The 23075-nt window shown below is 40.3% G+C and overlaps 1 protein-coding gene across 4 annotated transcripts in view; it reads left to right on the forward strand.

Moving 5' to 3' along the window:
* LOC306962795 (uncharacterized protein) overlaps positions 1-23075 on the forward strand; it is a 46463-nt gene that overhangs the window by 21198 nt on the left and 2190 nt on the right. For 3 of the 4 annotated variants that reach the window (XM_079556086.1, XM_079556085.1, XM_079556087.1), the window contains 3 exons: positions 4517-4771; positions 5216-5369; positions 6630-6744. In XM_079556086.1, coding sequence (XP_079412212.1) covers positions 4709-4771; positions 5216-5369; positions 6630-6744 — 332 coding nt within the window. In that variant the 5' untranslated portion in view covers positions 4517-4708. The remainder of the gene's footprint in view (positions 1-4516; positions 4772-5215; positions 5370-6629; positions 6745-23075) is intronic. The other variant, XM_079556088.1, reaches the window with a different exon arrangement.

The raw sequence follows: 23075 nt of genomic DNA on the forward strand, positions 1-23075 counted from the left end.
AGAACCACAGCTACAACTTAAAGGGCCTATAACTGAAATTTAATTACAAACAATGAAAGAGGAGAAAGCCATTTCTAGCTTTCCCAACACGAGTTTATAAGCACATCTCACAACCTGCAGAGTCACTTTTCAGAGTCACTCTCACAGAATTGTGAGAAAACAAACCTGCTAGTTCATGAGATTGATAGAAATGCTTTATAATTAGATGTGTTTATAATTAGATGTGTTTTTCCCACAAATGAGTTTACTATATACTGAAGGAGTTTTCAGTTAAACATCTTTTCTTTTTGTAAATAAATCAGTCAGCATTTTGATGATCTCACTTACTTCTCAAGATACAAATATTATAACATTACCAAGGATAAAAATCAGATTAGTTGAGAACATCAGCACTAAAGGTTTTATCAAAGAACATATTTTTGTGAACAGCTTTTGCCATATGTATGTAGGTTTTTGTAAAACAAGATATTGACCTTAAAATATCACTACCTATGTATTTTATATTATATAGCCCAGTAACTTGGGGAACACACACAGAGTTGTTGGAGGTGTGTTGTCGTGGCGATGGCCTCTGCACAATCTGATGACATCACCTGTTGTTTTCACTGAGGCCTGGGTTCTTGTTGTGGATTAGAGACACATGAGGATACAAGGGGAATTTCAAAGAGTAAGAAATCCTACTTAAATAAGTGAATGGGACCACAGCTTTAGTTGAAAACCAAGTGAAAGGAGGCCAAGCTAAACTTTCTGAAAGCATCTTGGATTATTAAATCACACAAGGGATTTAAACTGTTAAAACTACAGAGTATTTGTAAATGTTTTACTGGAGATAATTCCAATTACAGTGTTTCCAAAGGCCTTTCCCACTGGCAATTCCTACCCAGCCCAGTGCCATGTCTACCTGTGCAGCGGTTTGGTGGAAAAACGACATCTATTGTGATTTGGTTCAACAATAATCTGGACTGGGCCAATTCCACCATCTTTTCTGTTGCAGAGTGAACAGGGTAATCTCAGGGGGAGTTACCACACCCACCTCAAAACCTCTTCAGTCCCAGAGGGGAGAAGAGTGCAGACTCTCGATCAGTGACAGGATAAATTGACTGAAGGACAGCTTCATCCTCCAGGCCCTTCCCGCCTGCTGGCTTCAAATCGTATGTGTTGTATGTAGATTTTTTAAATATTTTTTTAATTTAGTTTATTTCGAACAATTTAAAAACAATGATAATACAAGTAATGGATACCAATACAGCAATTGTTCAAAAAGGAGTGGGTTGAAGTGTGACCTTATTTAGTCCCACCCCCTTTCTACTTGATATTTTTACAGGAGTAATAGAAGCTCATATCGTTCTTCTTTTACAGCAACTTGCACAACTCAATATTTACAACAATTGTTTTACAAACTATGAATGTCTTTCCACGATATACACATCACGGCCATAGAAATCCAGCGACAATAATGTTACTGATTGTTTAAATTGTTGTTTAAATTATAATTAACATCCAGCTCTATAGTTTGTGAAGACCATGTTTTTATACATAGATTTAAATTGGCAAACTGTGGTACATTTCTTGAGTGACACATTCAAGCTATTCCATAGTTTTACGCCGCAAACAGCAAGGCAGAAACTCCTCCTAGTGGATCGGACAACCAGAGTTTTGAAATTCATCTGACCCCTTGGCCTTAATCTATACCCTTCCTCCTGTTGTCGAAAGAAATCCTGAATACTGGCTGGTCATTTTTAGCTTTAAACATCATTATTGCGGTGAAATAATTGATTAGATCCTTCAGTTTAAGTAGATTTGACTTTAGGAAAAGAGGGTGAGTATGATCTCTATATCCTGCATTATGAATTACACGAATTGCTCTTTTCTGGAGAAGGACAAGTGAGTTTGTAGTACTGCTGTAGCCATTCCCCCAGACCTCAATACAATATATTAGACGTGGTAGGACTAGCGTACAGTAGAGAGTACGAAGTGATTTATAATCCAGTATATGTCTGGCTTTATTTATTATTGATATGCTTTTAGAGATTTTATTTTCAATAAGTTTAATATGCGGCTTCCAGCTTAATTTGCAGTCAATTAAAATCCCAAGAAATTTAATTTAGTTAAATATCTCTACCTCCTTGATTTGAACTTTTGCTTCATTATTTTTTCTGTTCCCAAACAACATATATTTAGTTTTACTTAGGTTGAGTGAGAGTTTGTTCTGATCAAACCATTTTTTAAATTTGCACATTTCTGCGCTTACTGTTTCAAATAACTTGTCGACGTTCTTATCTGAATAGAAAACACTTGTGTCGTCAGCAAATAAAATACATTTGATCAGTTTAGAAACTTTGCACATGTCGTTAATATACAAGATGAACAACACCGGGCCTAGTACCGAACCCTGAGGTACACCACAGGTTACAGTTAAATAATCAGAATTCAACTCACCCATGTTCACATATTGTTTTCTATATAAGTAGCTCTTTATCCAATCAAGCACCACCCCCCGAATCCCATACCTCTCCAGTTTGTTTATTAATATCACATGATCAATGGTGTCAAATGCTTTTTTGAGGTCTATGAATAGACCCATTGTGTACTTTTTTTGATCGAGAGATTTGTTAATTTCCTCAATTGCTTCTGAAACTGCCAAGGCAGTGGATCTTTTTGATCTGAATCCATATTGGTCGTCTGTTAATAAATTGTGTTTGTTTATAAATTCTTCCAGTCTAGCATGAAAAAGTTTTTTGAGAATTTTCGAGAATTGAGGTAATAATGACACTGGTCTGTAGTTTGTGAATTTATGTTTGTGCAGTGGTATTACCTTAGCAATTTTCATTGTGTTAGGGACCATACCAGTCTGAAAAGACAGATTGAAGAAGTATGTGAGAGGTTTAGATATGCTTGTAATAACCTTTTTAACCAGAGCCATGTCAATGTCATTGCAATCTGTTGATTGCTTACTTTTACAATTCATAACAATATGCAATAATTCTTTTTCATCTACAGGGGAGAGCAGCATGGAATAGTCATTTCTATCTATTAATGTTTCATTACCATCCTTGCAATCAAGTTGGGGAATGCTTTCTGCAAGCTTTGGTCCAACACCCACAAAGAATTCATTAAAACAATTAACCATCGACTCTCGATCATCCATTTTGGTTGTATCATCCATAAAATATTCAGGATAGGTTTTCTTATTTACTCCATTTTTTATTACTGAGTTAAGTATATTCCATATTCCTTTTACATTTGCTTTCTTTGCTGTTAGAATATTGCTATAGTACTCTTTCTTACTTTTCCTAAGAATATTAATTAGTTTATTCTTATACTTTGTATATCTACCTTTGGCCTCTTTAGTCCTTAATTTAATAAATTCTTTGTAGAGTGTGTTTTTTTCTTACAAGCATTTTGTAGACCAGGGGTGATCCACGGGCATTTAGAATATTTCTGTCTTTCATTCACTTATTTGATATTGCTCTGTTAACTACTGTAATTTTAGATTTTTATGGCCATACTGAATATTGTGTCATGTTATAAATAACAATGTATCTACATTTAATCTTAGATAGAGTGCTACAAAAGTGCTTTAATACGGGCCTAAAACACTGGACTATTTCCAATGAAAGAACTCCAACGTGACAACAGCCGTCTGTCTGTCTTCCTCCAGCTCTGTTCTCGAAGTTTACTGCACACTCAGGAAGGGGCTGCAAGATACCCTCCTGTGCCTGTAACGTGGGCAAAGCAGAGCACGGGCTAAACCTTGAGCAATTCACCATGGACCCAGCTCTGCCACACTTCGAGCGGTTTCAACCACCGGGAAACTCCCGGCGCAGTCTGCGCAGACAAGGGGAGAGCAGCTCTAAAAAAAAAAGGAACTGTACCTGTAGGCCGCAGTTCTCTTGGAATATTTGACAACGTGGTGGGCACCTGCAACTTATAGACAAGTGTGGCCTGTATATGTAAAAAAAAAATAATAATAATAATGAAGAAAAGAAAAGTAAAATATATGTAAAAAAAAAAAAAAAAGTAGTTGGTGCGACTTATATTCAGGAGCGCTCAATAGTCCGAACATTATGGCACTATACTAGATTCAAGGAAACAAATATTTGATACCTTGTAAATGATTAAGGTACATGATGTTATTTGTAATGTACCTGCCGTGTGGATCAGCCCAGGACACACTCCCCTGAGGGTGTGGGGTGAAAGGATTGCCTCTGGTGTACGTCTGATAGTCGCGCCTGGTGTGTTCTGACATGGGCGTAATACTATCGCAGTTATGCTGATTTATGACTTGTTTCTCCAGTTGCTACCATTATAAGTTTTATTAGTCACTGACTCCTTCTAATTCTGCATAATAACTATGTATTTGAAATAACATGAGGAAGACATTCCTCTCTGCAGACGTGAAGCTTTGCATGCTAAAGGTACAGGCTCCAGTGCTTGTGTTTGCGTAATGTTGTCATGTATGTTTAGATGTGGTTTGTATGTGTTTGCCTATGCCTGTTTACCTTTGGTTTGGCAGGGCAGGGGCGGAGGCCCAGGAGAGAAAGGGTGAGGAAGAGGAGGGCAGCATGATCCCAGGAAACACAGGGAGATCCAGAAACCCGATCCTGCCAAGACAATGAGGAAAACACGTGAGACTTTGGCACATGACGGCTAGGGTTACCTGTTCGCGGTGAACTTTTGGCCCTCGAAGCTAAACCTCTCCACCCTGATGACTGCGCTGCTGCCTCACCTGCCTGGCTGCTTTCTCAAGTCAGCCCTCCCACAAAGTTGTGTAATCACATTTTTACATCCTTGGTTTTGTAAAATTTCCACTACAAATAGTTTGTAGCCTTTGAACACTGTAAATACTAGAGGTTGTTGTGACAAGTGATTATGAAGCACACAGTACATAGCCACAAACAAATGAATAAATGAATACTATGTATGTAGTACACTTTTGGAGGATTTGGAGCACACCACACAGCTGATATGTTCACTATTTTACTTTGATTAAGATGTTGGCAAAGCTTTCTGATTATAAAGGAAAAAAAACAACACAAACTGTAGATATTTTCAACTTGCTAAGGACTGTTTTAAATCAACACTATGTGCGTGCTTTCTTTTCCGTCTCTGAAGTGATTTGACTAATGATGTTGTGAAGGTACGTCTTTCACCAGTGTCATACCTCACGGCTGTTTTTGACATGTTTGCATGTTTGCCAACTGTCTCCCCTCAGACAAAAGCCAGTCTGGGCCCCACCACCATCAGATCTGTGAGCGTCCATCACAGCCACCAGCCGGGCCAACCTGCCATACAACCTGTCCCACCCACACCCATCGGCCCGCTGCTGTCCTCTCACCTGTGCAAATACAAGCCTGTGGAAAGAGAGAGTGAGTGAGCGACACGGTGAAAAAACTTTAAAATGAAAAGATATCCTGGCCTTTGGTTACAGGGTGGGGCCCCGAACAGAACACCGCACAGCTGAGCAAACCTCCGCAGCGATAGGACTTCACCTGTACGCTGGGCACACCGTGTTTTCTCTCCTAATCCGCTCCTCCTTTCTCTAACTGGTCCCAAAGCGACAGTAGGCTAAGGCGCTCTTTTATGGGACGCTGAATAGAGATTTCCTTTGAGGTTATACAGTTGATATACTCGCCAGCATCACTTTTGTGCTGTGGTCGCGGTGTGGAGTGATTTACTGCCTTAGGGGACACTTAGCTGCTTTAGATGTGTTCCCGCGTAGGTGTAGGCATTATCTGGATATTATTCAGGAAATCCTTTTATCTAACGATATTGGTAGTAGACGTTTGACTTAATGCGGGAATGCAAGCTTTCATCTTTGGGACAGGGCACAGAGGTCGACGATGAGTGAGGGGTACAGCTAGGGATACTAATAATACTGTTATTGTCAAAGTTACAACTAAGACACGCCATAAATGGAAAGTATTTACACAATTATACACCACTGTTGCAAAGGGAGTCTTTTTGAGTCATCAAAATCTTCAAAGTTACAAGAGTGCTGTTACTTTAAAATAATAAATAAATAGAATCAGTAGTTTAAGTAGAATCAACAGTTGTTTTGCAAAAAAAGAAAAGTGTGAGAGACCTACATGTTATGATTTTATTTTTGATGAATAAGATGTAATGATAAAACACATTAGATTTATCGATTTATTGTGATGCTATTGTGCTAACACTACTCAATTACTACGCAGCTGTTTGTTACTTTGTGTTGATGAATTTAAAGCATTCAAGAGTAGTAATATAGTAATGACCAAGGCTGAGGACATGTATGATTCAAAAGACTGTTTTGGAAGTTTGCATCCATTTCAGTTCGTGGTTGTACAAATAGATTTCTGTCTGAAACACATGACTGCTTAAACACAATGTGTTCCTCCCAGTGATGCGCTTGAGTTAAACGCAGAGGCAGAACAAAGACCTCACCTGCCACTGTGATCTCGATAAGACCACAGCAAATACACAATCTCAATCTGATTCTCAATACAAATCTGAAAACCAGAGCCAGGAATTAAGAGTGGGAATGAGATGAGAGTGCGGAGCTTAATTTGAGTTTACACTGACGAGGACACTGTTATGGAGGTGCACTCTCGCTGCTATTTACCGGCTCCCTGTCTGTTCTTCCGCTGCAGGTTTGGGCCTGAAAGACGTGCCAGACCTGCTGCCAAAGCATCAGCCTCCACCTCACCCTGCAGACATGGCAGCTCACGCACGCGAATACTCCCGGAGGTCTCCTATAGTGCTCTGGTATTCTTTATGTTTATCTGCCCATACCACGTCTGCGCACTTTTCATACATTTTCATTTCACCGTTACCGTCACACTGTGGTGCTGTAAGGGGCACACCGACACATTTTGGAGGCTCTTCCGCAACGTAAGCTCATATCTGGCGTCTCCGATTTAGAAAACAGTGAGCACACCTACACACATTCTCCCACACTTAGACACACCCACAAGAACAAGACGGTTGTAGTAAAGACAGAAATTAGTCGGGTGAAGTAAATCTTGACACCTGACACTAGTGGTCCCTCTCTAAAGTTGCTTGCGCGGCCGCCCCCGTACTTAATGCTACAGCACCTACTGATTACAGCGTGCTGAGAGCGAGCCTGGTAATTGCATGGTACATACCTGTTGAGGGTGTAAGCCCATCCGCTGAACATGAGGCCCCTCTGGTACAGGGCTCAGGGTTGTTGTAACAGGGAGAGGAAGCCGCCAGTCGTTCAGCAAACTCATGACCCACGCTTGTCAATCATCTTCAGAGCAATCCCAGAAATCTGTTGTACCACTGTGGCAAGGGGTTAAAAGAAACAAAGATCTAAATTATGTTCCTATTGCACAAAATTATATTGAAGTATTGTTGTTTATTGTTTATTCCGAGTTCAATGTACAATATATATACATTTTTTTTTACACCATTTTCCTCTAATTGGAAAAAAAAGTAAGTTAAGTTCAAATAGATGGGATTTGTCTACCATCTATATCTGATTATAGCCATCCAAAATGTGTTTATTTTATGTTTATTAAGCACTCTATATTTCAATTATATGTATATGATTGGGAAATGTTGAAAAATCTTCATGAAATTCATCATTTTAATATGCCAAATTATAAACCCGAATTCTATACCACATCCAGTGTTTTTTCTAGCTGTAAATAGAAATTAAGGTATTTGCATAGTGCTTTATGTATTTGACTTTGCAAATCAGCTCTCATAGTGGTAAGAGTGTGAACACACCACTAAACCTGTGCATCTCCTGATGTTCAGGAATCCTCAACATTCTCCTGATGTTGAGGATTCTGGTTTAGTGAAATTTATATCTTCAAACTTCAGTCCGATGTAATTATTTTGTTTTGTATCCTATATTTATCCCTTATGTTTATGCTGTACTGGCTTTACTTTGGGTGTCCTCAACATCAAAATCTTTACGCCACCTTTATGAAGATTTTCACATTTATTTTGTCTGCTCTGTAGCTGTGTTCATGACATGGGGGTGAGTCAGACTGCGTGTTTTCGTTCTAGTGACGTGTGAATTAGTAGAGTATGCAGTATGTAAGCAGCGAAGCAATCCTTTTAAAGTTATTTTAAGCTGCGTGTTTGACAAATGTCTGCGTCTTTCTTCGCTTTAATTTGTCACCTTATCTGCATGTCGCATCAGTTGTAATCCATGTCTGTTCTTTACTTCCTCCGCTCACTGTAGACTATGTCCAAAAGGTGCAATACATTTTCACGGTGTTTTACAATCCCGTCACAACATGGATAATATTTAGTAGCATTAACAACACAACTTAAAACAGTTGGACAAAACAAAGGAAGATATTTGAAATACTACTACTTTGTTGATTCGGGAACGCTGTATGGAATGATGAGTGGCTATGAAATCATGACATGTGCAGTGTCCAAAACACATTCTACTCATTGCACTGATCAACTTAGTCAGATGTAATAACAGGCTGTCTCGAGGTGAACAAGGACATGTTCCCATGTCTAATTCTTGCCAACACTGTGTTTATTATTACCTTTAATTACACAGGAGCTCGCCATCGCTGCTGCGTTTCCCACGCCAATAAATGAATGCGATCCGTTTAATCAATATATTTTTAGTGTGACATTGAAAATGACTAGTATGAGCTCCAGCTGGCTCAGGAGAAAGAAGTACTCCAGATATGTATTTAAGCAAAAGTAAAGCTACATCAAAGAACCACCAGGACTACGAGCCACTACAAACAATTGTAAGTTTCTGATTAAGATCAATTCTACTGCTTTTTCTGCTGCTGAACTATTTCACTAATGCATATTTATATTATATTTTCTACACAGCTAGTAACAGGTTTTTCAGGTTTAAAATGATTATATTTTATTAGGGCTGTACGACAAAAAAAGAAAAAAATGCTGTATTCAATATCTAGAAATAAAAATACAATAACATTTTAAATTCACGTTGCGCTCTTGTTTTTGGGTATGATTTTGATTTTGTGATATAGTATTTTGGCTTCTTGTGATCTTGATAATGCGGTAACAATAATTTGGTGATATATCGGTGAAAAAGTAAACAGGATGCTGATGTGATCAACACACACGATTGATATAGCGCATGTGTTTAGACACTAGTATCGGCGCCCTCAGCAACGGCGACGTGTTTTCTTTTTGACCGATTGTGCAGCCCGACATTTTATTGAGACAGAACATGTTTCACTTTATGACTAAAATATGAATTTAGTTTTCAGCCGTGATATAAAATATCACGTGCGGCATGGTATTAAGATAAAAATAGAATTAGAGATCATTTAGAGGTTAGTATGCATCTTAACAAAACAAATCCCCATAATGCCGTTGTGCATGATTGGCCATCCTGCCACACTTGCCCAGTTGCTGGGATGGTGAGTTTGTTGTTGTCAGTGAGAGCCACAGACCTGCGGTTCTTCCTGGGTGAGCTTAGCAGGAGTTTGAACCTGTGAATGTTTAGGGGACCTCCTTCCTCGCTTTAATTCCTCATTAGCTCACGGCAGGTCATCCCTGGGAGATTTAAATAGCCTCCGGGGCTTACTTCAAACTGAGTGTTAACCTGCGGAGTGGGGAGTGTGTGAGACCGCAGGCAGAGCAGCCCAGGTCATGACTGTAGGGCGCTTGCACCACAAGCAGTGAACACCACAGACTTAGCTCTGGCTTACAGTGTGGCTGAAGGAACCACACTGTCTCTAAATAACCTCTGAGGGACCCAAAATAGGACAGAAAACAAGACTCAAACTTTGTAGATTGGTGTCTACTTTGCACACACACCTTTCATCTTGTATTAAATCACTGTAAATATATAAGCAGGATATTCTTATGATGATTTGGTTAGGTTCAACAAGGTAATGAACAATAAATCACAGTGGTACTTTTTCTTACCATGGCTTGGTGGAGTTAGTGTGTTCACTGGCTCCCACTAGTGGTGCTCAACGGTAAGCATGCACTTCTCTGTGGTTTTGTTACTGATGTTTAGGGTCTTTCATAGTTGCAAGTGCAGTCTTTATCAGAGTGCACTAAACTGTTGTGACACACAGGTGCAACGCATTTTTCTCTTTCTCCATCGTGCTCACGTCTGTGTGAATGCTTGTTGTTGCCCTGCTGAAGCAAATCATTCACCGGTTTGTGTCAGCTCCTCGGTGCCATTGTGTATCCTGTGACAGTGTTTGTTGATAATTGAGTAATTACCTGAAAAGACAGCACTCCAGGGATCTGTCAACTTACATTCAGCTGGCCCTGGGAGGAAGCTCGAACACTGCTATGGTTTCTAATGTTTCTATGTTACTGTGCTGAAGATGGCATTTTGACTTGACAAGGCAGGGACATGTACAGGGGATGCAAAATTAATCCCAACTGAGTCATTGGTCGCAATTACCACTTGGCAGTTATTTATCTCGTACAATGTCATTCGCAAACCACAAAATATCCTGATCTCTTAGAATGAATAAAAAACAAACAAAAAACAACAACAAAAACACATTCAGATAGTGCAGCCGGGATCTCAAAGTCATTCACAGCAAATAAAAGTAAATCCATACTGATGTTTGAACATAAAGATACTTAAATGTTCATTGCACAAAGTCAATGTGTAATTTGACATTCCATTGTGAGTCCACAATCCATCAGTGAATGGAGAGTTGTCACAGGCACTTTGAGCACACTACTGGCCTCACCCACAATGGCATCTGAAAGACAAACAGCATTAGGAGCGCGGGCCACAGCCCTCTGCAGCGAAAGTGGGCTTTTTCTTTGAGTTACGACAACAATGTCTATGTCACAACAGTGTGGACTTATTGTTTGTTTGATTGTTGTTAAGTCCTTCATTAGGTCCGTCCCAAACATATTCACTCATCGTATTCAAAGATTGTTTCTTTAGTTCCTGTCTTCCTCTTTCCTTCTTGTCTTCCTTTCCGTACCTCTTACCCAGTGTCTCGCTCATCTGATTATCAGTTCTCTCCATCATTTCTTCATGATACTTCCTTCTTGTTGTCAGTACCCTCCTTTTGCTTTTTCCAGCTCCTCTCACTGTCGCTCACACCCACACATGCAGATCTACACACTTAACTGTCATTTTCGTTAAAAATAAAGGGCTATAAAATAACATTTTGAGCTTGTTTCATTGATCCTTCCTCTTGTTTTAGAAATCCGGCGTATCCATCTCGAAAGCTTTAGAACTCTTCCCCACCTGATGATGAGTTGGTGCTCTTCTGTGTTTATAAATCCAAGACAGCTTCACCTATTTTTAGCCCTCAAATTGTCTCCACAAAGAATATTTTCTTGCATTTTGATGAAGGTCAGAGCGACCGAAACGTCACTGTAATAAAAGCCACGCAAAAGAGTGTGTGCGGGAGCCTTTTTTTCAAGTTGCATTTTCCCCCCCTCACTTTACCTTAAATGTTTCACTCCACTCTGTTTCAGCTGAGGATGAACTTTGGCCTTTTGTATTCTCCAAACGCAGCGTTAGTTTGTTTATTGTGAATGCCCGATCTCATCAGATCTCAGGAGAAGCAGGGATGAACCCAGTTACTAACTGTATTGGAGTCTCAAGGTGTTCTGGATGAGAGGTGTGTGAGTGGTGGTGGGTGGTGTTTTCCGAGAGTTTGCAATGTATGGAGTGGAATGAAAAAAGGTTCCTTGAAAAGGGCTTTGATCATGTCTGTGAAAAGTGCTATAGAAATTCAATGTTCTTTCCTCACACCTACACACATTATTTCAAATACTAAACAGTGAATATCAGAGCAAAGACAGTATTTTTAAAGCTTGATTAAGGACCTTCAGGACCTTATATAAACTTGAGTTGCTTGTATAACTTCTACCACTTCTTTGGAATGGAGGCTTATTTGTGTAGCGCTTTTCACATGACACAAGTCACCCAAAGGGCTTCACATAGTGTAAAGGGATTTCTTTCTTCTTTCCATTCAGTCCCTCATCCATATGTACTTGATTACTCACTTCCTGCATTTTGTCTTTTAATTTAACTAAATTAACTAAACTAAATGAATTTGCTCCTATTATTAACATCATTAAATGGGAAACTGCTGTATTATTTCCATACCCAAGTCCGTTGTGCCGTGAGGTTCAAACTGGACCTCAAACCACAAACCAGTGGTGCAGGTAGTGGCAGATTTGGTTACAGATGCATTTCCATTCGATTGTCCTAAAGGGGGACAAGAAGAAGTAAGTGATAGGACTTGGGGGGGATCATATTAATGTACGGCGTACACAATAATCCCACAGGACTTCCGTCTCATTTCCATTAGAGGCCACACCCAGAGCGCAGGTAACTGGAGCGCACCTTTCACAGGGTCAGATTGACTGAGGCCCGAGGAAAACTGTTGAACGTAGATAATATGATTTTAAATGTACTGTGACAGCAAAGTAGAAAGATACAGGAAATAGAATCAACAGGAGTGCCAATGCCTCTGCCAAAGGTCTGCTCTGTTTCACAATGGTAAAAATAATGAGCCCAGCCCTTGTGTCAAAACCAAAGACAACAGTAAATGCATTTTCCACTTGATAAACAAATAGACAGATTTACTTCATTAATTACAACAAAATTTCAATGGAAAAAAAAATCTGTAGTTCAGCTGCCAATACACCAGTCAGATTAGAAGCAATGGATTTAAAACTACTGCGTTAACTGCAGTTAAAGTAGTACGAAATAGACTACCCACTCGTCCACACAAATGTATGATAAGTAACAGTGCAGTTTGTACCTTTTATTTTAATAGCATAGAAATTTAGTCAAATGATTTTGTTGAGTGAATCTTTGTCAGAATTGATTTAAACAATTCAAAAGAGTCACAAACTCATTCTATCAATATCACAAACTTGTTGCATAGACAGTAAGAAGTTTGTTTTGTTATTCGTTATTATTATATTTGTGTCCAGTGTCCATCCATGCTACACGACTGAATTATTTCTGCAAATCTCATGACTGGCATGAAACCTTCAATTCTGTCCATATTTCCTGGTAATACCTTCTTCACAGTACTTTTAATTTCTTTCTATCAAATCAACATATTTGAATATTAACATGGCATATCCTCCATCTGATTGGCTGTTTTTTCCCCACCGGCTCTCGGCACTCTGAGGGACATTAATATGGCCTGATGTAATGTGTGAGATAGGGATCTTTTGTGGCCGCGTTATAGATTGTTGCCCGTAATGCAGGGATGGGGTGATGGGGGGGGGACGATAGGGGGAGGAGGTGGGTGGATCAAGCAGTGTCACTGGAATCCACAGTGTTGTGAGAGCCCCATACCTTTCAGCTTCATTAAACCAATTTCACGGCGGGGTGAGCTAAGAGAGGAAGCTCTGAATCTCAGCGCGGGCAACAATGGCGCATTGAAGGGATGAGGCGAAAGTAAATTAGGTACCACTTCACAGACGGCAAATTAAAATCTGAAAGTTGGATTGGAAAAAGTTGAGGCTGGATGATTATGTCTTTATTGTGCCCTACCTCCTCAATCTAGCAAACCCTCCCTTCCTTTTAGCGAGCACCTTTGCCCCCCTCCCCGCACCCAAACCGATTCCCCTAAGAAAAAATAATGATCTATTTCTTGTCTGATAATTGGTTTCTAAGATGCGCCCACTCAAAGACCCGATCTCAAATAGCAAAGTGCTTATGGCCCTCCTTTCAGCCTCTTAATTTGTCTGTGCTTATCCGTCAGATTATCCGGTATCCAGAAAAATCATATAAATTAAACATTAATGTGCGGCTTATTTCTGTTCCATCATTGACCTCCCGCCACCATTGAGTCCGGTTATGAGCCTCAAGAGTCACTGTTAGTCGTTCAGATCGACGGCTTAGACAAACCCACTTACAAAAGCCTGGCACTTATTTATCAGACAAGGAAGCAAGACAGCTTTACGCCTTGCGTTTCATTCCATTTGATTTAGTAAGAAGTGTAAGATATTTATTCTACTGATTACCCTACAATAAGACATCGAGAGGGTTTTTGAAAAAGAAAGAAAAGATGAAAACAGACTTTCACAGTGATGAGTATTCAGATCCCATACGACACCATCAATATTTATCTATGATTTCAATATAGTTATGAAAGTTCAGGTCTGTGGTCAGTGTTGGGCAAGTTGCATTAAAACTGTAATGTATTCTGTATTAGTATATAAAAAATGTAATATGTTTGTGTTGCACATTACTGTTTCAAAAATGTAGCTGAGTTACACTACTTTGAGTTACTTTTTGCAAAATATAAACTGAAAATAGTAATAATGCCTCATGCGACGTTAGCTACACGCCATTGCACAGCTTATACACCAATGTTGCGTTATTTGGGGGGAGTTCATACATTTAAATACACTTGTAACTCGAGTTACTTGAATTGTAATGAATAATATATTCCGGTATCTTATGTGTTGTATTCCTTAGTTCCAGTCAAATCCAATTTTATATATACTAGAGTTTAAAAACAACCAAAGTGCAGTACACACAGAGCAGGGCAAACAGTAAAAAAGGTAAAATAAACAAATACAAAGGCAATGACAAAACCATCAAGTCAAGTTACTGAAAAAGTAGTATATTTTTGTAACTCTTTACTTTTGGTGGTAAATTACACGCACACGATACTGAAAGATGCAGCCTCTTTATCAGCCTGATGTCTCTCATCAAGGTTTAGTGAGTAAAGACTGAAAGAATATCCACATACATGCTACTGTATGTGGGGTTAGTAGAGCAGGTCGTCTCGTGATCGGACGGCCATGGGTTCGAATCCCAGCTCTCTCAAATGCACACTGCCGTTGTGTCCTTGGGCAAGACACTTCCCCCTACTTGCCTCCAGCGTCTGCGTACATTGGTGTATGAATGAGAGAGTGAACGGGTGACTGGTTCTTTGCTGTAAAGTGCTTTTTGTCCATGATAATGGTAGTAAAGCACTATATAAGTTGAGTTCATTTACCATTTACTGTATAAAGAGAACCTGCATAGAAAAGTGTGTGGGCTGTGTTTCCCGTTTAGCTTTAATTTAACCATCCAGCCATTGAGCAAGTGACTTAACAATGATGCTATACATGTATTTGTAGATTTTAGCTGATGTTAATTGAGCATTTACCCCAGAAGTAGCAACAACAAAGGTCTTAAGGTTATCTGTTTTTTGTGTGATGGAGGAGAGGTACTTTTGTTGTTTTTGATGTCCCAGTCCGGGGATAGCGTTTGTGCCCTTGTTGCCTCAACTTACCAACGTTAGTGGCGGAGGGTGCCTGTGCATTATTAGTGGGGTCACTCCGGGAAGCTCGAGGGCCCCCCGCACAATGCCCTTCTCCCTGGCAGCAGCGGCAGCCTATAGCTTTTTACTAGGCCTCGCGCCGCTTAGCTTTACGAGAGCCAGACAGACAGATCCTCTTCACGCCATAAAGCCATCAACAAGGGGAACAAAGAGGGCAGGTGCTGGGGGGCTGCTTTGTGAGCTCACCTGCACGCAGCGGGGGGACGGCCTGTGTCCAGCCAAGCCAAGAGGCCTCTCCACGCTCCAGCTCCCCACTCAGCCTGTGGTAAAAGCCCCGGTGAACAGTTAGCGCACATGATGACAGATACGGGACCAGTTATATGCTGTGCTGAATGGTTCTCCAAGTGAAAGTTGACTACTGTGAGAGCCATTGCAGGTCACAACATGATGCCGCTTAAACTCGGTAATTATCAGTATTTGACAGGAAGGCGCAGGGAGGCCAATAGGGTCAATACTATTACGCCTACTTTACAGAAAATGTTCCCGGTGTAATTTCAGAGGATGTGGGATATCAGGTGTTCAGAGGTGGCGCTTTGAGGAGTTTTCGAGCCTAATTAGATAATGTTGAAGATTAGGGAAGTGTAAGGGGACAGGCACAGGGAATGGGGTTTGTTGTGGTAGAGGAGAGGCAGATGGCCGGACTCAGAGGGCAGCCACAGGTAGGCACGGCGTCACGGAGGCAGCCAGGCAGGCCGGCAGTCAGCGGGGGCCGGCTCGGAGCTGCTCGGGCCCGGGCTCAAGTGACAGATGTGTGGTGAATCTTTAACTCCCAACTCCCCACTGTCACCGCATCTGTGTCCCCCCGCTCAGCCCCCCGCCTTCCTGTGTGAAAGTGGGGGGACTTAAAAAAAAAAAAAGAGAGCCATCACTGGACTTATTGATTAGTCCAGCCTGCCCTGGCCGGCTTCATTTAATGACCTCTGGGAGTCATTATTGAAAAGTCATTGTCTTTGTGGTCGCTTCACACTTTCTCCTGCCATATGGGAATCCTCCTGTTGCAAAACTCGAGGGGTGAGATTTGTGCTGTGGCCAAGCCAAAACAAAGGCAAAATTAATAAAAAAGAAGAAGAAAAGATCAGAAAAAAGAGGTTTGATTTTTGTCTACATATCTAATCCGATTTTGTGAAAATGAGGTCATGCTGAGCAACATGTCCATGCACAATGACATACATAAAAGGGTCCTGCATATGCGCTCAACTGAAACTCTTTATCTAAGACCTACACAAAAACATATCACAAACGATACATGCCTCTTTCTTTTAATTTATACATTGGGCCTAATCTTTTCAGACAGCCCAAATGGCAAGGACAGTGCTTCTCTCTCTCGCTAACCCCACTCAGCCATGGCATTGGCGAGAGATGGTTTATTTTAATTGAAAATTAGCAAAACAAAACAAGGGCAAGAGGATCCCTGAATGGGGCCCCTTTCTCCGGGAGCTCCTGTGCCGTTGAATAATGCATATGGGAGAAAGTAAACAGCAGCCGCGGGCCTCGCTGCAGGAACAATGGGCCGCACACAGCCCAACCAGGGCGCCTGATTTTATTACTGGCCAGTCAATCCCCCCAGCCTGGGAACGATGGGACCTCGGCCAGGGAGCAGCTGCTGACCGCTCCGCACTGACCAGCATCGACGGGCCGCACAATCGCGTTTACACTAGAGTCCAACAGATGACTGTCCACTGTGAGTGATGGCGCAGTATCCCAATGAAAGAGATAATTTAGTTCACGTGGGGACAGACACTGATTCACAGCAGGTATGTGTTGCTGCAATTCCAAATGTAAACAAATGAATAAATAAAATCCAAACATTTTTGTTAAGAAGTCCTCAAATCTTATTCCAGTGACTTTACTTTCAATTCAAACTTGAGAAAATTCATCTATTAAATACTACGACTTACAGTGAAACCTCAGGACTATCTAGTTGGAAGGTACTTTAACTCATTCATAGAGTCAATCAAAAAATTATTCTGTGAAACTAAATCTTCGAATTGAATAAGTCACCTTCCCCTTCTCTCAATACAGTATTTCAACACTTTTAAACTTCTTCCTACTCATCAGCGCACCACTCGTCCAGGGTCACTGTGTCCACTTGCAAACTTTTCCCCTGCTCCAGAACACTCTTTGTGTGTTGGTCCTCGCGGGGCATTGAGATTCTGGTCTTGCTCCTGGCCTCAGCCAAGTCCCAGTTGCCATGCCGACTGGCGACTGGTCTCCCAGGATGAGTAATGATGTGATGTGGCTCTGCTCTAAAGTCCCAACAAAGACCTTATTACTACCGCAGCACCTCATAACACACCATTGTTGTCAAGTGCTCCTGATATTAACCTGCCTGCTCCCAGGCTTCCTCCCTTCACTCTGGGCAGATGTCTGTGCGTGTGTAAGCACTCTGACATGAGGCTTATTGATTAAAGTTTGTTAAAGAGAAACTGAAATATGAACTGGACAAATATTAAGTGAACGATTTATGTGAACAAGAGTACAACATTTATTTTGTATGGTTTTACAACTTTACACTAAATGGCTGTCCTAATGGCACTCTATATTAATCTGGTGTGGCCTGTCATTTGGATCATCTTGAGATATGAAGTGTTTCAAACATTCTTCTCTGGTTTTCCGTTAAAGGTTAGATATACTTAATTGTCCCCTCTGTGATTGATCCATATTTGCTGCTGGTACTGAAGCATCTTAGAGACACCTCCAAATCATGGCCGACAGGTTTGTGGTCAGGAGGAATAGCCTGTTCTGCATGTTTTGGGTGGTTGGAGGGAGGAAACCAGAGCACGTGTATGAAACCTACCCACTCAACTGGATGAACTTGTAGGAGTGACCAGGTCTGGTTGTCTCATTGCTTTTTCCAAACTAGGGGGCGCTGTGACTTGATATTGTTACCAGACATCAAAATCCTGATAGCTTTATAGCTTTTCATTCTCTCAAAAAACAATGAGGTGGGTGGGGTGTTCTTTCTTCCTCGACCTCGACTTTTATTTAGACCTGGAACCTTAATGCCTGCTCTGTCTCTCAATAAAATGTTAGTGTTATGGACAAAGTCTATTTTGAAGATTGTTTTTCTACTATGACGCACTTGCTGTTCTTGGGAAGCAGGAAATGTTCAAATGGAATATGGCGGGTGGGTTTGCCAGACCTCACTGTCGGCCCGAGCTGATTAAAAATAAGGTATGTTTTATACAAAATAAAACATACCTTGGTTGATTGGTAGTAATATGAGAAATGTATTCACTGTAATGTATTTTTCCCCCCAATCTCTTACGGTGGTGACCGTCATGGCAATAAACGGAAAAAGGAACACCCACCTGTATGCTCAGTCATTCAGCTGTGAGCTGACCCAAAAAAGAGTCGCGAAGCAGAAAATGCTAATGCTAACACACAAATGACATACGTTCTTGTAATCAAAAGCTAGTTAGGTAATATTGCAGTGAAAACATTTTTAGAATATTTTGGCTGTACTCTTTATTAAGAGGTTGTTGGATTTTTCAAAAGTTGCTTCCCCACACCTACACTATTTATCAAGACAGGTGCTAAATAGCGAGTGCAAACTAGCATATAGACATTTGTGGGAATGTTGCGCTTGATTTACCATTTGATATTTTCCATACCTGTTTTATAGTTTTAGAGCCCAAAACCTGATATGTAAAAGAGAAAATGCTGCGTGAGTAAAAAAAAAGGGAAAATGACTGTGCCGCTGATCCACATTTGCATGTGTTTGTTTTGCACATGAGCAAACACTTGGTAAAGTTTTGAGGTAATCCAGTCATTAATCAAAATGTAACAATTTGGGATGCCTTGGAATTGTTTTACTGCAGTTTAGCAGCTTTTAAAAAAACAAAAATAAAAGGAAATTTTGAGCGTTCAGTGTGCGCTTGTCCTATGTTTCTTTCACTGACAGCATTCAATTGAAGCACCTTAATTAACAAAAACCTACACCAACTCAGGGTCTAAAATAAATAAATATATAATACTGATTAATAATGATAATAATATTAATTTTCACGTTTTTTTGTTTGTTTTGTTTTTTTCGTCAAGGCGAAAGAGAGCCTGAGAGTCTGAAGAGTTGCAGGTTGCAGACCTCTTCCTCATGGAATCAGGGCTTTGTATTCACATGGGGTTTACTGTACATGGTGGAACATTTTGTATTGTGTCAGTTTTTGTTATTGCAATGATTTTAACATTCGTTTTTGTTGAGGCCATATTTTTGGGCATGGGGTGAGTTCCTACAGTTTTCAGCTCATTATATTATTTGAGTAATACAGAGTATATTTAAAAAAAGATAAAAACAAAACAAAAAAAACATTAAAATTTGTTTTATTATCTCAAACCAAAAAAGGTTTCTTTTCTCATAAAAAACAATCATTGTGACAACCTGGCCCACGCATGGGGCATGTTGGTTTTCCTGTTTATGATGGTTAGAAAGCTATTTCTTGCTATAAGATATGAACAAGAAGAGAGACTGAAGCTTAAATGTAATGTGACTCATGTGGGATGTTTTGTAAATGTGCAGTAAAGTCTAGAAAAAAAAGTGTGACCCGTTGAAGCCAACTCAGTTCAGAAGTGGCGGGTGAGGCAGAGCATAAACCACTCATCACCTACCTGCCACATTATATTTTGGCCTCAAATCTTGGGACGCACAATTTTAATGGTTTCTATTGGTTTTCTGAGCTCATATATAATGAGCCTTTTCCGAATTATGTTGGTGATAATGCACCTGTATAGCCTGGTGAGACCAGAATGATACCCCTCTGTATTGTTTTTTATACAGAGGGGTATCAGTCTGGGACCCACGGCCTTTTTGGTGGTAGTAGAAAACTCAAATGAGCCTGTGCAATCCAATTCGTTTATTTGTGGTCCCGTGTTGTTCACAAGAAGCGTCACTCACGGGACGTGGAAGTCCCCTCAATAACAGTCTACGAACGGTGCACGAGAAAGAACGAGCTTTCTCTATTCATAATCCCAAGGGCGCCGTAAAGGGATGGGAGGTTAGGATGATTCTAAGGGTCCTGGGCTGACAAAGGCCCATAAAAATCATGGCACTTTTCAGCAGATAGACCAATATATGAATAGGCTTAAATGCTGTAAGACTGTGGGCCCTAAATATAGTCAATTCTAATGTAATATTGTCTTTTTTTTTTCTTAATAAAAACATATACTTATTTTACACCCCCCTCCATTCATAATGGTTCGCTCCTCCATACTGCTGCATGGCGACAGGCAACGTGTGTGGTTGAACTGGAGCTCCTCGCACAAGGCTCCGGCCTCTGTCACTGCTCCTCCACTGCCATATCACGTCAAAAGTCAGGCAGGGCCTGGTAAGTTTCAAATACATCGTTTGATTTCATCTTTATCACGTCTTCGAGTGTTGAGAGCTCCATGCTCATGCAGGCCGCCCCACAGCCAGGCCACTCAAACCGGGAGCACTGTCACCAAAACACTGATCACTGCAGCATCCGCTCGGTCACACAGAGCTCACTGTGCGCTTTTGATCCCCGACCGTGGCCCAGTTCGGTATCGGCCAGTCTACCCCTGAATGCCAACAGCTGATAAGTCAGTAATAAGTGTCATTCAAATGCACAAATGTCTACGGCGCCTCGACTCTCGACACACTGTTCACATACATAAGTCAAACTGTTACAAAAGCAAAATAAAACATGAGACCAAGTGTCCTGACTAAAGCTTTAGAGTGTTGTGACTGGAGCCAGACCTGTGTGTGGCTGCACCTCGCTGTCAGTAATTAAGTTAAGTGCAGGGGCGGATCACAGGCAGCAGAGGCCTGGGAGTCTGGGACCCACTCACTCAGATTGATAAGCAGCAGTGTTTTGTCAAAATAAAAATATGTTTATTTTGAAATTAGAAGATACGTTGGTTTTAACCTTTATGTGGGCCATTATTTTTCCACTGTGTACTCAAGTATGTTACTTGTTTGTTTTTAAATGGACTAATATTGCAAAAATAAAATGTAGCCATACAACATTTTATGCAAATTAAAATACACAACTTGAACCTTGAACAACTTGAACTTGAACACAAATAGCAGGAAATGCCATCTGTTCAAGTAAAAAATTCTGGTAGAGCACCACCCCTCGCCCCTTATTGTAAGTTGCTGTAAGTAAATGTAAGTGCATTTAAATTAGCTGTTTAAGGTATATAGGTGATTTTTTTAATGGGTTATGTAAAAAAAAATGTGTGGGGGCCCAGAATTTTTTTCAGCCATATGGCCCGGAATATCTAGCGGCGCCCCTGTGTGCGAATATCAATGCCACATCAAAGGCAGACGCCCGCCCTTTGCTGATTGGTTTACTCCGCTTCCTGTTTGCCTGCATATATAAAGAAATAAAGCAACACAATTTGGGTCACAGTCAAAATATTTATTGGCCTCACTTTATACATTAAACAATATAGTATTTGAATACATTTTACAACCTTGTTTGACATGTGGACTTATGTTTTATTATTGTTGTTCTGATCTTGTGAACCATGTCTAGACCCCGGCCCACTGAGGTGGATGTTGTATTCAGAGGTGGTGCGGTTCTACAGGGAGAGTGATGCCACAGGATGTTTGAGTGTTTTCCTTGGTCTAACAACATCCTCTGACAGAACCACCACAGGCTGCAGATCGGGCCAGAGATAAGACCGCATTGCCCCGGCCTCTGTGCCCCTTATCTGCAATGTCGCGCTCTCTGCTAATTATGGGGAGGAGCTTTTGAAATGGTTTGTCGGGGATAAGAGCATTTTATTGTGCTGTGTACAAAAAGATCTCAACTATTGAAATCAACCTGCACTTTTTTAAATGAAAAAAAAATAATATATATATATATATATATATATATATATATAATATTATATATATATATATATATATATATATATATATATATATATACTCTGACAAAATATCTTAATTTTCTTTAGGATTGAATGGTGGAAACGCACAATTTAGACTAGTACCTTCATGTTCAATACTCAATGACCCACTGTGGGTGCACGTGTGGAGGCTGTGCAAAATGTGTGGGAAGCTCAAATGCCGCCAAATTATGCATTCAGGGACAATATTTGAGGTGCGTAAAAAAAGTGAAGAAAAAACAAAAAAACTCTGTAATTCTCCTTATTAGAATGCAAATTACAATGTAAGTCTATGAGACAAGTCATGCAGTTTAATACTATGGAAGTAACTGTATTGTTCAAACTGATACTAAATAAAAAATGTCCCAAACTCAATCTTCCCACTGACGATTCATATGGGTGAGCCGGTCACAACGATATCAGTCAAAGTGAAATTTGTCTTAACATTTTTGAGGGAGGAGTCAATGACAGTTACAAATCAATGCCAATGCAAAGCATTGGTTTTCAGAGTATACTGAAAATGTGGTAATTTGATGAGATAAGATAAGATAGCCTTACTGATCTCACAATAGAGAAATGTACTTGTTACATTCAGCTCTTAGAAACACTCAGGGGATAGGCAGGAAATGTGAGGAAAAAACAATTAAATAGTAAATAGTGATATCTTGTATACAATGACTACCAAGGACTTTGTGGGAACAAAAAGTCACCACAAAAAAACAAAAAAAATCTGACATTTTGGATAGGGCAAATGTACGTGTACGTTTTTTCGGGCTTTCTATAATGGGGGTTGTCTCACAAAAGCTTGCATTTATAATGGAAGTCTATGGGGCACAACTAAACAAAAACAAAAAATGCACCAAAGTCAGTCTTCCTGCTGATTATCCACACTGACTGGCCAGTCACACTGATAGCATAGCCATAGTTAAAAAAAGGGTTACTATTAAATTATTTCATTTTACTTAACATTGCTGA

This window comes from Gobius niger (genome assembly GCF_951799975.1).
Source record: "Gobius niger genome assembly, chromosome: 5".
NCBI classification, from domain to species: domain Eukaryota; kingdom Metazoa; phylum Chordata; class Actinopteri; order Gobiiformes; family Gobiidae; genus Gobius; species Gobius niger.